This window comes from Pieris rapae, chromosome 17, assembly GCF_905147795.1.
Source record: "Pieris rapae chromosome 17, ilPieRapa1.1, whole genome shotgun sequence".
Lineage (NCBI taxonomy): Eukaryota > Metazoa > Arthropoda > Insecta > Lepidoptera > Pieridae > Pieris > Pieris rapae.
The window spans coordinates 5,416,672-5,431,448 of record NC_059525.1 but is presented as its reverse complement, the minus strand read 5'-3'; the positions used below and the strand labels follow the sequence as shown (position 1 = coordinate 5,431,448).

Here is a 14,777-nt window from a genome sequence, read left to right as displayed (position 1 = left end):
GTACCGCATAACTTTTTTAATAAATTATCCGGTAGGGTGATTTATTGTTTGACAATAATATCACGAAATCAGGCATTGTATCGACACCACAAAAACCATCAGTAAAAGGTGTCCACCAAGTTAATTGGTATTTGATTTGATAGATTGGCGTTAGCTGCATATCGAATGCCTAAAAAACGGTTGTTGTGAAAATATACGAACTATCGATTTAAGATCGCAAGAAGTGATTAATGCATAAATGATCGCCTTTACCCACGCGTCGAAATTTTACGTCCTTAAAATTTTATTATGTAAATTCAACCATTGTTTTAATCAAGTCACCCTTTGAACTCATACATGTGAATGTACAAGTTCATTAGTATATTTAGTTCGATTAGTTAACGTAGGCATAATTTACGTCAGTGTTTATTTTATTTTGTTATTAATATGGTGGAAATTAGTAAGTTTGTTGTAGATAAAATACCAGAGTTAAAGAATTTAACTTGTATGCAGTTAATTCATCCCTATACAGACAGCTGTTACCATGCGTTTCTTATAATGCTTGAAAATTGCCTGAAAGGCAGCCTTATATTTTGGGTACCCATTCATGCTTTTCCTTTGGTATGTATTAATTTATGATTTAAAATTTTCAATAAGTTTTTGACATCCACTTGGCGGTGTCTTTATGTCGTTTATTTTTAAATAAAAAAAAGTATTCGATTAATTTATATTGTTTAAACATATTATTATTAATTGAATTTTTATTTTCGTGTATTTCTTGAAGTGAAGGTGGTGTTGTCGATTTGTTACATTAAAGAAAAATACGAATATATTTTGACAAATGAAATTACGAGGAGGATTTTGTTATTTTAAAAGTAAACCATCAGGTTTAGAATTTCACACTTAGGGCCTGTTTCACAATGTATGTATAAAGTACCAAATAGCTATGCAACACATAAATTATTCGAAAGATAAAAGTTCCGAATAAAATACTTCGCGTTTCATGACGAATAGCGCTATCTGACAGTCGTGAAATGAAAAATTCTATTTATCCTACCAATAAGTAATATAGCTTAAGTATTTGGAACTTATCAGGACATTGTAAAACAGGCCCTTAATAATACATTTTGTCTATTAGTCAAACGAGTACCTACTGTCCATTTCCTTATTCCGTCGAAAGCAAAAACTTAGGTCCACGAATTGTTATGAAAAAAATATCGTTCTTCCGTTTAGTTCACATGTATTTGATTCATAACCCTAATTCAAATCGTATCAACACGGCCCTAGTGACAAATGTGGGGGGTTATCTCCCCAAGTTTAAGTGGAATTAAGATGTCCAGGGGTTTTATTAGGAGATATTTTTAAACACAAGCTTTCTTACAATTTATAATTTAATTATCTCTGAACCTAAACCAATATAGACTCAAAGCATGGCTATAACTTTTAACCCAAGATAATAGCTCAACCGGAATAGTAAAATGGTTTTACAAATAAGATACCTATGTTAAAAATTAGGTAATGCCATTTTAGGTGGTCTAATTGAAATAAATGATTTGATTTCAGGAAAAGAAAAAAAAATTCAGTTAAGAAAACTAAACTTAAAGAAACAATAACTTATTTATAGAATTAGGTTTAAAGTGCACCATAACTCCAAATGTTTTAACTATTTGAATGTATTTTGTATTTATATTTAGAAAACCGAATGTATAATAAAAATTTAGGGTTTTTTTGTCGATTTTTCGCGGTATTTGAAATTGGTCTTAGGTGGAACATTTTGTAGGAGTCGATAAAATGTTGCGAGATCCGGGGATTTACCCCTAGATTTAGAGGTTTCTCAGCCGAGTCAGGGACAGAATATGGGGAAAAAATATTTGGGGTTTTTTAGGAGAAATTTCAAAAACACGCCAAGTATCTACAGTTTTTTTTGCAATTGTTCGTTGTATTACGTTCCTGATTTTGGAATTAAATTGAAGTACGAACACATGGTAAGAAAATTATATGTGTGTTTAACCTTACTAATTGTTTATTAGTTTGAGCTGTCAAAGAACGATGTGATTTTAATTAAATACAAATTCTATAGGTAATTACATTAAATTTCAGTAATAACACTACTCAAGAATTATATATTTTTTTAAGGGTTTTGATCATTCTTTTTTACTAAAAATATTCTATACCATTGTTCTCATGGTGACCCAGAGACACTTATGTCCTAAACATGATGATGGGCGGAGGAGGGTCTTTCTCTACTGGTGAGGGCAAGCTTGGGGAAATCTGGTGGGACTGGGATATTAAATTAGTCTACTTGCCTAGACCACTTGGCAAGTAGCAACACTGAGTTGTCATTTGTCATCAGTATTCAGATTTCCGTGCTGTAGTCCGAAAACAACTTTAGATTTAGAAGTTTAGATATTATTGTTGTAAATTGAGCTTTTGTTTTATCAATCTTCCTTATTGTATTTTTTTAAACAGTTAGAAAAAATAGAGGAATTAAGGATTAATTAGTAACATTTGATTAAATAAGGATCATTAATGCTTTAAACATATTTCATTAGTAATAATTGTTATCTCCCGAAGGCACACTGAACCAATTCAAACTTCATGTGTCTTCAAAATTCACATTCAGTGAATTACTGATTTTTAACGAAGATAGGCGGCTAGTGTGCTAATTAATAAATAAATGAAATTAACGGGAAGAGAAGTTTGATGTTGGTTCTTATTTGAATAACAGTGTTTCTAAGTTGTCAGTTTTACTCAAAATATATACTGAGAAAATGGTTGAAGCAAGTAAATTCTGGTTTGAAAAATCATGCAGTGATTCCGACTGTCATACTTTGATCCACCCCTGGACACGGACTTGTTCCAATGCAACTTCGTCTATGCTATTGAGTTGTATAAAGGGCAGTTATAAGTTTTATGCTATGGTGTATATTGTAAGTGTTAGAATTTCACCCATAACCATTCTACTTCTATAGGTTAAATATATGTATCACAGGAATAAGGGCTTGTCAGCTATTATATAATAACTTAATTGTAACCAGATAAATTCAACTTACAATTTGATTGTAAAAGTAATTATAAAACTTGTTTTTAAGTTTTATTAAATTGATATTCCTATACAATTGTTACTTAATTAGTGTAGTTTAAAATAATGTTAAAAAAATATTGTATATGTGTTTTAATGTCAAGAGTATGGTTCATGAATGAAATACATTTAAGTATGTAGTTTTGCAGTAAAATGAAGCAGGTTCAATTTTGTTATAGGGTGTGGTTTTTAGGTTTGAGTAGAAGTACAATAGCACAGCATTCTGAATAAATATTATGTTAATTATTTTAAATATTCTGAAACAATATTGCTTCTGATCAAAAGCTGGGTCTGAACCCACTCTGCTTTAGAGGGAATTTCAGAACTTCTTAAATGCCTTTTTTTGTTTCAGATACAAATTCTTATGAAAGGAAAGAAATTAACCAAAGAGGATGTATTGGAGCAATTTAAGCTTTATTTAAAATCTGGAATTTTTGGTCTAACTGTTGGTAGTTCATTTGTAACTTTAAATTGTATATTTAGGTAACTATCTTGCATAAGTTCTATGTCTTGTTTTAAATCCCGATCTTACAATAATACTTGAAAAAGATGTCATGGTTTAATTATAAATATTTTATAGTAAACATCATTTTATTTTATTTTGGTTAATTATGTAAAACAATGTATGAGATTAAGTTCTATTGGAAATACTTTTCGTATTGTAGGAAACTGTTCTTCAGTCAATTTACATACTACACAACAGTTCTCCTGCCATGTACGTTAAGTGGAGCTGCAGTCTATTTTGAACCACCATACAGAAGGGTTATGGTTGCGAATCTTTTTGTTAATCTGGTGAGTTTTAAGTTCATAATCCTTTTAATATAGCCAAGTGACAAACGAAAATTAGCTAGGTAACATTTTTCTTAGTATATTTAATTAGCATGTGTTTTTATGATATATTAATAACTATTTGATACCAGATCTTTAAATTTATTACATAATCAAAGCTAGTAAAACTGAAATGGACAATAAAAGTTAATTACGAACTGTCTAATTACTATTTAAAGAAATAATGGTTCTGTCAAAAGCAAGATTGAGTATAATAGCAATTTTCTTCCTTATGCGTTTAGTGTATAGCAATGAGTGAATTCAATACAGAATGAAATAATAATTTTGATCTGTCTCTAATAATTTGTTCCAGCTTTCTTTTTCCTTAATATAAAATGTATCAATATACTATAAAACACTACAACTAATAATAGTCATAAGTAATAATTTGTTATATAAGTTTCCTTATAAGTTTCCTTAAACTGCTAAAACCAACTCTTACAGGAAAGGATAAAACAGAGAGATATTTAAAGTATCCAGAAATTGTTTGTTTGATCCAACATTTAAAGGAATAATCATGTACACATTAAATATGTGTAGATTTCTTAGTTCCTATAGGACTTTGAACACACGAGACTTTATGTTTATCCTGATTTGTAAATGCATTTTCAGGTTTTTGAATACTGGATACGCACATTAGAGATGAAAGGCTGGCTTCGGCGCTCAGCTAGCCGAGAGACACTTATATTCATGTTGGGTAGTTCTCTCTTCTTCTATCTTATGCGTTTAGACAGAGATAATAAAAAGAGGACGCCTTTATTCTGGTAAATTAACATTTATTTATAAAATTCAACATACATATAAATTGTGTTTTTCAACTGAAACTGAAGTATTTTTGCACCATATATTTTTTTCTGTTTAAAAAATCTTCTTTTCTGTTTATTACAATCCAACTGCCTTATAAGACTATTTAGTAGAATAATATTTATTAAAACAAACGCCGCGTACGTTATTCTCTTCTAGAGTTGGTCACTTTTGGTTGGTTGTTTTGGCTTTTTTCCTCTTATATAAACCATGTTTTGATTGCAGGGATGTTAAACTTTTCTTGTTTTCTGCGTAATAGAACTAGATCTGTTAAACGAGTTAAACGAGGAATAGGTTGTTCCTAGCGTTATAGTTTTGTTCCTATTGTCCTATTTTTCTGCCACATTGAAAGCTAATGCGTAGTTCCTCTTCGTGACGGCACTTTTTCTACATTTCATTCTTTAAAGTTTATATTACTCTTTTTTATGATGTCCTGACTAGTATGTATTGACGTTATATGTAAAGTTTTTGACTGAGGGGGAAATGTACTTGCGCAGGAGCATAGAGAAATTACTTTTTGTACTATAATGTGCACAGTATACCGATGTATAATATGCTTATGGTTGCTAAAATAGATTTGTCAAATATATCCCAGGTTTTTCACTCCACCGCGAGTTTCTAAAGAAGTTGGCGAACCAATAGACGGTATTAAGGGGAGAAGCGACGCCTGTCCACATAAGGGACCATGTGTGAACTATATTTTAAAGGTAAGTTATTAATACATTAACAAGCAGATCTGTGTATGTGTAGTTTATACGGACTTTAAACACATATTTCATTCTATGAAAGAATAATTGAAAAATTAATATGTTTCATACCCACGTTTATCTCCAATGATTACACCTTTCGGTACTTTAGAATTTAATAGATTAATGAATCACTCATACACTCACCAGGCAGCGGGGCTTTGCGACCCAAAAGCCGTCTTCGCCTCCGAAACATGAATCTTCTAGCGTTCACTGTCCTGTGCCACCTACCGCCAGTTTCTGGCTTTTAACTGCATCAGGTTAAACAGAATGCAGTTGATCCAGCGGTGACCTAACCAACCTTCTGGTCTCCTTCTACTACTACCTATTACCGACCGGATTTTTTTATAATACAGTATAAAAGAATACATATAATAATATTAATTTTCGCCCCTATACAGTGTACCCCTATTTTTATTTGCTAATTAAAACGTATGATTTGAACTCTTAAGTTTATATATTTCATAGAAAAACTTTAAAACTTTTCATTCCGGAAAACCGAACAGTTCGGGGTAGCATAGCAAAATTTACCATGTTCGCACTATAGAGGGGTGGGTTCTTTCATTTTCTTATTTGGTGATTACGTCAACAGTAATTATTTACATATTTAAACATATTACCCACACATGGTTTAAGCGTGAAAAGGAAATGCTTTTTCAATGATTCTTATAAAAAATAATACATTTATATACTATTATTATTGAGGGCTTTGCTTACTTTTGCTGGCAAGAGAAGGGGGGGGGGGAACACTTGAATGATACTGAAAAGGTAGGGTAAGTTAAATCACATTAAGGAGGAACGTAGTTCGTGGGGGCAGCTAGTATTCTTATAATACTGCATAGGTGTAATAATAGAATATAATGTTTAATAATTATTAATAGTTTGTTTAGTTAAGGGATGTAGCGAGTCAACCCCAACACAGGTGTCTCTTGACTACTTACGGGGGATGTCTCATACTCATTTAATGATGTAAAAATTTGAGAAACAATAAAAAAAAAACAAATATTAATATTATTTATTATAATAATTAAATTTCTTTGCGAAATTCAATGAACAAACTGCGTTCTTTCCACCTATTTTACCAATTGATGTCTGCAAATTAAATCGTAGTACTGATTTTCTTAGTCCGCATAAGTTATAAGGAAATCATTGTGTTTCCTGTTGTTGAAGGTAAATTTAGATTTCAGTACAATGTACTTTCCGTATCTTTATATTATCCTATACTACATAGATTTTGGTTATTTCTATTGACTGTTTTGTTCCTGTCACTCTCGTGCTATTTTGAATACCAAATAAGAAAATCTTTAGCAAAATATATTTAAGAGGCACACCTCAACTCGTTGTAAATGTTTATTTACAAAAATGAAAACATTATCCTGACTAGACTACTCCAATCCGATGATGTCGAGTAAAAATGTAGTATATACATAATATCGCTTCTGTGAATTCACTCTGCGATCATACAAATATGTTACAACTTTTTTTAATTACTATTTTCAGGGCTCAGCGCAACTGTTCGGAGTAGGCTGTGCCATGTCAATGCTTCGCACAATCATTCCAAGAATTTTAACGCCGGTTAAAGCTCTAAAGTCCTTAAAGCTGTCGCATTTCAAACTTGGTGTTTTCTTCGGTGGTTATATAGGAATTTATAGGGTAAGGTATTATTTTCTTAATCAAGGTTTAAACTAAACAATATATAGGTGAAGTTACACAGATATCATGGCCAGTAGCTAACGTCCAGAATTTGTATATATGACGCAGTAAAGTAATTAAATCAAATAGTTAATTGAATCTCTAGACAGTTAATTAAAGATCGATATTCAATTATACAGGTTTATTAAAATTCCTTTTTTGGTGTACAAACAGAACCTGTAGCGTACTAGAATTGCCACATTCGATTTGTAATGACATTATTGTCGTTTCATCATAAACACACAAAATGTATTTAATATTATTTGCATTGCATTTGCAATAAGCATAAGTCAAATAATTAATAAGATGATTTGTTCCTTAATAGATGCTATGTTTGTATTTAATATTTATTCATAATAAATTATGAATAAATATATATATGACATTATCTATTAAAATATTCTTTTAATAGATAATGTCATCTAGCCTATTTTACTCGATACCCGTTATGGGAGTTGAGGTAGCAGCAGTGTTAAAAAAATTTATAATTACGTTCTTAAAGTAATCATTTTGATACTTTAAAAAAAAAGTATTTGTGTGAATAAATGAAATGTGCAAATAAACACAGAAAAAGGATATCCACAAATTTATTCAACTAAACTGGTTCTAAACATTGCTTTTTAAAACAAGAGTTAATTGATTATTCGTTATTTCAGCTGATAGTATGTCTGTTATGTCGCTCTACGGGACGAGACAGCGCGTTACATGCAGTCCCAGCGGGCTTTCTGGCCGGCGCCGCGCTTAGGGCTTCGCCCTCGCTGCCTATAGCGCTCGCGCCTCTCACGTCTTCTCTACAGGTATTATGGCACCTTATGTATAAATTATCGTGGAATTATGTAAAATGTTTGCTATTGTATTCAAAATTAATGATTATCTTATCAATGTAATGTCTTTTTTATGTCAGCGTAAAGTTTGTTAATAATTTTAATGTGAGAAATTTTTTTTAATCTGTATTTGTTGTAATTTCAGATTCTTGGTTCATGGGGCTACCAAAAGGGTCTCATACCTGAGCAGTGGCCGTTAGTAGAACTAGTCTACTGCATATGCCAGGGTATACTTTTCCATGCCAGGGTAATGCATGAAGACGCTTGTCCACGCTATATCATCAATCTGATGCATACAGTTACTTCTAATAAGTGAGTATTATTAATATTTTATTTAAAAAATAATAAATGAATATAAATGTTTTTTTTATAATAATTTAATAATTGATAAAGTATAATTTGTCTCTCATTAAATTTTGTTAATGCTGTGTTGAAAAGAGATTCTTAAGCTAAAATAGTGCAATTAGACTTGTTATTTTTTTATGAATAAGGGGATTTTTTGGATAGTCATTTACTCACTTGTAAAACTACATGAGAACGATAGAAACAATATTCAAAAGCTCTTTTCGTTAATGGTCTTATTTAACACTTAGCGTAAATTGGTTTGACATTTATACCATCTTCCTTAAAGTTCTAACTCATCTATTAAAATATCTCTAGGGCATAACTCAAACCCGTATTCTAAATCTGGTTTTAAGACCCATCAAACCATTTCTTTATTTGACAGCGCCCAACCGGTGACTAATTAGACCCATTAATATATGCCCAATTTCCCGCCTTTTCTTTCATACGTTGTGTTAATTACGTACACAAAAAACCCGAGTTCTCGCTAATTTTTCTCGTTAACCGACCATACGTAATTTTAATTATTTAATTTTTTCAGGGCGGATGAAATCCAGGGTGCTTTTATCCAGAAAATATTAGCGCATGGCGGTGGCTTGTAAGGGATAAAATGACGGTACCGTGATAACCTGTGATCTTGTTTTATAATGAGCATTACAGATCAATGTATTGAAAAATCAAAGAATAGGGCAACAAAAAAAAAATTCTATAGTTTTGAAATGAAAGCGAACGCTATATGTTCGTGTTTCCGTGTAGTTTTAAATACGCTTACCGATTCAGTCAGATTGAAAAAAAATGGATTTTTGAATGAATTTAAGAAATCTGACAGTGTTAAGATCTGTTTGTAACAGTTCTTAAAACTGTCAGATTTTAGACTTTATTTTCTTAGTAAATGTGAACAAAGATTTTTGTTATCATTTGTATTGTTACCAATATAGAAACATTGAAATTGACTTGAACTATGCTATTAAAATTGTAATTTATAATATACAAGTTTGAAATGCAAGCGTGGCAAAGGACGCATCTGACCAATTATGGCCTATGCCACAACTATGATAATATGTTAATATATAATAATAATATATTATAAAAACATCGGAAAATGTGTCCCTTAAGTTAAATAAGAAATTGTGATAGTCGGGGCGAGGTAGTTAAGATTTTGCATTTAGATTTTATTGTAATGTATTGGTTAATATACACTCATATTTTTATTGTGGGAATTGGTTAGTATACCTAACTCCATAACCTGTACAAGTACTCAAAATTCCAAAAAAGATGCCTATTAAATACTTTTATATCAAAGTATTATCGCTTGTTATAGATATAATTTTATATATGTATCAAGTGTTATTACGTCATATTTTCTATTACATTTATTTTATGTGAAAATTAAACGAACAATTACTTTGTATACAATTATTCTGTCTTGCTGTTTAAATAATATGTTATCAGTACAACATTGAACTATATTTATATAGGCCGTTATATTATTTCGTTTCTAAGAATAATAGGAAAGATTTTTGGAATTCTGTAAAACCCGACTGGGCTGAGTCTGCTATTTTAATATACTATTTTGAAGGCTTAGTACCTACATGTATTTATTCAAACGGCGCAATTTATATTTCTGCTTAAAACATATGTAAGATGCGGCATGCGTACAAATGCAAATGTTACTTAAACAATTCTTAATATATGTCCACCTCCCAGCAAACCAGCCAGGTTTAATTTCGATAACAAACTTAACATATGACATAAATAGATACTATTGCTATAAAATACGATGAAAACTGTGAATTTTATAATTTAAGAAAATTGTAGTTTTGTTTTTCAATTTCCCTTGAGTAATAATTGCTTCTAGGAAACAAAAGGTGTTAATGTCGCAGCCAACTATTTTAATTAGCCACTTAATTAACAGCCTGGCAGTTTAACTAGCGCCCTGAAAGATGTTCAGCCAGTTGATCAAACAGCTGGGTAAATTTGGATCGACATTAACAATAATATTCAAATATAATTAATACAAATTGAAATAGCAAACTCGGGGCTCAGCTTAAGGACTTCTACAAAGACATTTGATCAAAGAAAACATGATGCGGGTAGATTTAATTTTTTTACCAGTAATTTAGATGCGACCATTTTAGAACAAATTAATATAGGTATAAGAAATGGTTGAAGTGACATTTTAAGTGGGTTGTATTTAGGTTTTTTACTTTTGTATTAGATTATTCTCTATTAATACTTCCTTGTATTTTCTTAAGTTATTAAATTATTATGTACTAGGGACAGAGAGTGATTACCATTATTATTGTTATATTTTTGGATTAAATGATTTTTTTATGGCTTATATCTTTTTTTAGTAAAGAAAACAATTATAAATCGTATTTTATTGAGCTTATAGCATATTTCCCAATTGTAAGTAATCCAGTCGAGAAAGTATGGTCTGCTTAAATTGTAAATGATTACAATATACAATAAAATAAGACAATTTTGGAGTCTAAATTAAAATGCCAACAACCGAATACCAAAACTCTAGGTTTCTGTTAATCACCAATCTACATATTTATGAACTAGGTATGAAAAAAATGTGACTATTTCATAAATACCAAATGTTTAAATAGTATTAAAAAATTCTTAGAAAACTTGACTATTATCTAGTCCAATTCTTCTACCCTTGGACCACTAGAGCGAGCTGAACGAGCACAGCTGGGTCCACCAGCGATATTGTGAAGTTTCATCATAGAAGATTGACAAACGGCTTGCGCTGTCTTCAACTGATTTTGCAGTTCTGACGTCGAGGCATCGGGATGAGAGTCCATCCATTTAAGTTGATTTGTACATTCTGTAATTACTTCGTTCTTTTCGCTTTCCGTAAGACGATTTCCGGCATTTTCTACTGCCTGTAATCAGAGATGCTGTATTTTAGTGATATCTGTTTGATTACTTAGTTTTTGGAGCCAACAAAGGATTTTATGACTATTCTTTATTATTATTTTTCATTCTATCTTATGTTCACGATAAGTATGTAAGTATAAATTCTAGGGATTTATTTATGCCATGGAAATGTATTTAATTTTAGTATATATAACAAAAGAATATATATATACGTTTGAAGCGTATAGCATTAGGTAATACTTTAATAAAATAATGTGATAAATGTCGGCTTCTTAAAATCCTGTCAATGTTGTGTACCTATACTTACCGCTTTACAACCAAATAAGTAACTCTCCAACTGATTACGAATTTCAACACGTTCTCTTATAGCATCATCGTCAGCTTTAAACCGTTCAGCGTCATGAAGCATTTTATCTATCTCAACTTTGTTCAAACGCCCTTTATCGTTCGATATAGTAATGCGTTCCGATCTTCCAGTACTCTTATCTTCTGCACTGACATTCAGGATTCCATTTGCATCAATATCAAATGTTACCTATGGACTTCCATTATTATAAAACTTGTGAACTGAAAGGAAATCTATTATATTAAAGCAACCTACTTCTATTTGCGGAACACCTCTTGGTGCTGGAGGTATTCCACCGAGATTGAATGTTCCAAGTAGGTTGTTATCTCGAGTCATCACACGTTCTCCCTCATATACCTTCAAAATATATTAAATAATTATTGAATAAATTCATTGTACATAGTGCTTTTAATTAAAATCGCTTTTCAGTTTACCTGTATTGTTACGGCCGGTTGGTTATCAGCATAAGTTGAAAAAACCTTTTTCTGTGCTATAGGGATTCTCGTATTCCTTTCGACGAGTTTAGTCATTACTCCTCCGGCTGTTTCTATACCTAAGGACAATGGTGTTACATCTACCAGTAAAACATCTTGAAGCCGTTCGTCTTTTGAACCGGTGAGAATTGCCGCTTGAACCGCTGCTCCGTATGCCACAGCCTCATCGGGATTAATTGATAGATTTAGAGTTTTGCCTCCGAAAAAATCCTAATAAAAACACTTTGTGAATAATTTGATATAGTACTTAGATAAAAAAAAAATTTTAAGTTTACAATTATTACTTGTAGAAGCCTTTGTATCTTTGGTATTCGTGTAGAACCTCCAACCATAATGACGTCATGTATTTCTCTTGTATGAAGATTTGCGTCTTTTAAAGCACGCTCAACTGGTACCAACGTTTGTTTAAATAAATCTGAACAAAGCTCTTCAAAACGAGCTCTACTAAGTTTTGAATAAAAATCTATTCCATCATGCAATGCATCGACTTCTAGACTGGCTTCCGTGCTGGATGATAGTGTTCTTTTCGCTCTTTCGCATGCTGTCCTTAATCGCCTTAAGGCTTTTGGATTTTCTTTTAAATTCTTTTTAAATTTTCTTTCAAATTCTGTACTAAAATGATCAACCATCCTGTTATCAAAATCCTCGCCGCCTAAATGAGTATCCCCTGCTGTCGATTGAACTTCAAAAAGGGAGCCTTCAGATATTTGCAGTATTGAAACATCGAATGTTCCCCCGCCAAGATCAAATATAAGTACATTTTTTTCTCCACTAAGATTTTTATCTAGACCATACGCCAATGCAGCTGCCGTTGGTTCGTTTATTATTCTTAGTACATTTATAGCAGCAATCGTCCCAGCATCTTTCGTAGCTTGTCGTTGAGAGTCATTAAAGTAAGCAGGGACTGTTACGACGGCATTTTGTACTGTACCGCCTAGGTAAGTTTCAGCTGTGTCTTTCATTTTTGTCAGAACCATAGAAGATATTTCCTCTGGAGAAAACTTTTTCTTCTGACCTTTGTACTCGACAACAATCTTAGGCTTTCCGCCATCAGAGATTACTTCAAATGGCCAATGTTTAAGATCTTGTTGTACTTTTGCATCATCAAACCTACGTCCGATGAGACGTTTTGCGTCGAATACTGTGTTCTTTGGATTCATAGCTATCTGTTTTAGAAAAAGTAGGAAATTATTAAACTATGATTAGAGGCCTTTATTGTGTATAAGCAAATAACAAATAATATTTTATATAAACCTGGTTTTTAGCTGCATCACCAATAAATCTCTCAGTTTCAGTAAAGGCGACATATGAAGGGGTAACTCTATTTCCTTGTTCATTTGCGATAATTTCAACCTTACCATTTTGAAATACTCCTACACAGGAGAATGTTGTACCGAGATCTATACCAATAGCGGGTATAACCATGTTAGGTCCTTGGGAAAATCTAAAATTAATATCAATAAGATGTATAAAATATTACCTAGTGTATGTACTCTGTACGTATAGGTACATAGGTTCAGACTTAATAGTAATTCGTAGAACGATTTCAAACGTAATCATCTAGATATTTGAGCGTACTGAAATGGGTATTATAAATATTTGAGTTTCCTAAAATTTAAGCTGCATCATACTTTAGGATTGATGGAAACAGGAAACATACATATAGTATGTAAAAATAAGGATGTGAGACTAAACTTTCAATGGGAAGTAAATATGGTAAGAACATATTATTTTGTGCGTTAAGAGAACAATCAGAGGTCGCTGAAGGAAAAATTACCTTTTTATTATGTTGACAGCAATCATTAATATATTATAATAGTTATTATCTTAATACTACAATTAAAAGCAGGTTCTCATTCCGTACAGCCACTAGTATATTATTTTATAATAAGATGTGTCTATAGCTCTTCTAGATCGTACTCTAGAAGTACATTTATTGCGATAATTCTTACCAAGTAAGCAGAAAGTCTGATTCGGTGAGGGTTTTAGATTCGGTAGTAAATTCTTTTCCAATATGATTGGGTTACATGTTTAGGTAAATCATATATATATTTAATGTGGTAAGTTCATATTGATTAAATTTAAGTAGATGATTTAAAACAGATATATTAACTCCATATCAAACACATTATGTTGTTTACATTGACAGCGTATGTCAGTAAACTGAGAAGATCTATATAGGATGCTTTTCCTTTTTCTATTCCTATCATCTATAATGACATAGGTACTAATCAGATAGATAATTAGTCTACGAGTGTTTTAGTGTAAGTATTGCGTCAGATCCTTTATATTTCTCTTTTAGTTATTACCAAAGGATAATAAAACTTACATAACAAACCTTTTAACCTCCTGGTGCGATCGCAGGCCTTAACGTAGTGTTGCTTGAAAGTGCTAAATGGTGTCGTGGATTCCTTCACCTCCTTCATAATTAAAAAGTTACCATATTTAGAAGAAAAAAATTATACAGGTATTATGGAAATTAATAACTGCAGCTTACGTTGAACTCGAAAACCAACTTAATCGTATAAGGAACTAAAATTTAACTACCCCACTAACCTTTACTTAACAAAGCTAGCTATCAAGCTATAAAATGTTTTTGGAAGAAAAAATTACAAGTTCTAAAACATTGTTGATTACTAATTTATAACGTTAATTATTTTATAATGTTTATCAAAATTAGAACTTTTATTTTTTGAATGAGAAATTGAAGAAATACTTTGTCTCACATATTTCTAAACATGTTGCTATGGT

At 31.4% G+C, this 14,777-nt stretch overlaps 2 protein-coding genes across 3 annotated transcripts; one reads left to right on the top strand and one right to left on the bottom strand.

Moving 5' to 3' along the window:
• The first annotated feature begins 410 nt into the window (after window positions 1–410).
• LOC110995681 (transmembrane protein 135) lies at window positions 411–10,638 on the top strand. 2 transcript variants are annotated; one of them, XM_022262957.2, is made up of 9 exons: window positions 411–600; window positions 3,414–3,544; window positions 3,727–3,853; window positions 4,502–4,653; window positions 5,289–5,400; window positions 6,940–7,092; window positions 7,788–7,928; window positions 8,101–8,267; window positions 8,839–10,638. In XM_022262957.2, the coding sequence occupies exons 1-9, from the start codon at window positions 427–429 to the stop codon at window positions 8,897–8,899; spliced, it is 1,218 nt and encodes a 405-aa protein (XP_022118649.2). In that variant the 5' UTR covers window positions 411–426; the 3' UTR covers window positions 8,900–10,638. The 2 variants fall into 2 exon arrangements, with proteins under 2 accessions (XP_022118649.2, XP_022118648.2); XM_022262956.2 differs by lacking the exon at window positions 411–600 and adding an exon at window positions 2,347–2,909.
• A 138-nt stretch (window positions 10,639–10,776) lies between these two features.
• LOC110995687 (heat shock protein 68) lies at window positions 10,777–14,159 on the bottom strand. The gene is made up of 7 exons (XM_022262970.2): window positions 13,979–14,159; window positions 13,281–13,470; window positions 12,311–13,192; window positions 11,967–12,236; window positions 11,788–11,889; window positions 11,494–11,721; window positions 10,777–11,191 (listed from the first exon to the last, which is right to left on the bottom strand). Exons 2-7 carry the CDS (start codon window positions 13,449–13,451, stop codon window positions 10,946–10,948), a joined length of 1,899 nt encoding a protein of 632 aa, XP_022118662.2. The 5' UTR covers window positions 13,452–13,470; window positions 13,979–14,159; the 3' UTR covers window positions 10,777–10,945.
• Between the last annotated feature and the right edge of the window lie 618 nt (window positions 14,160–14,777).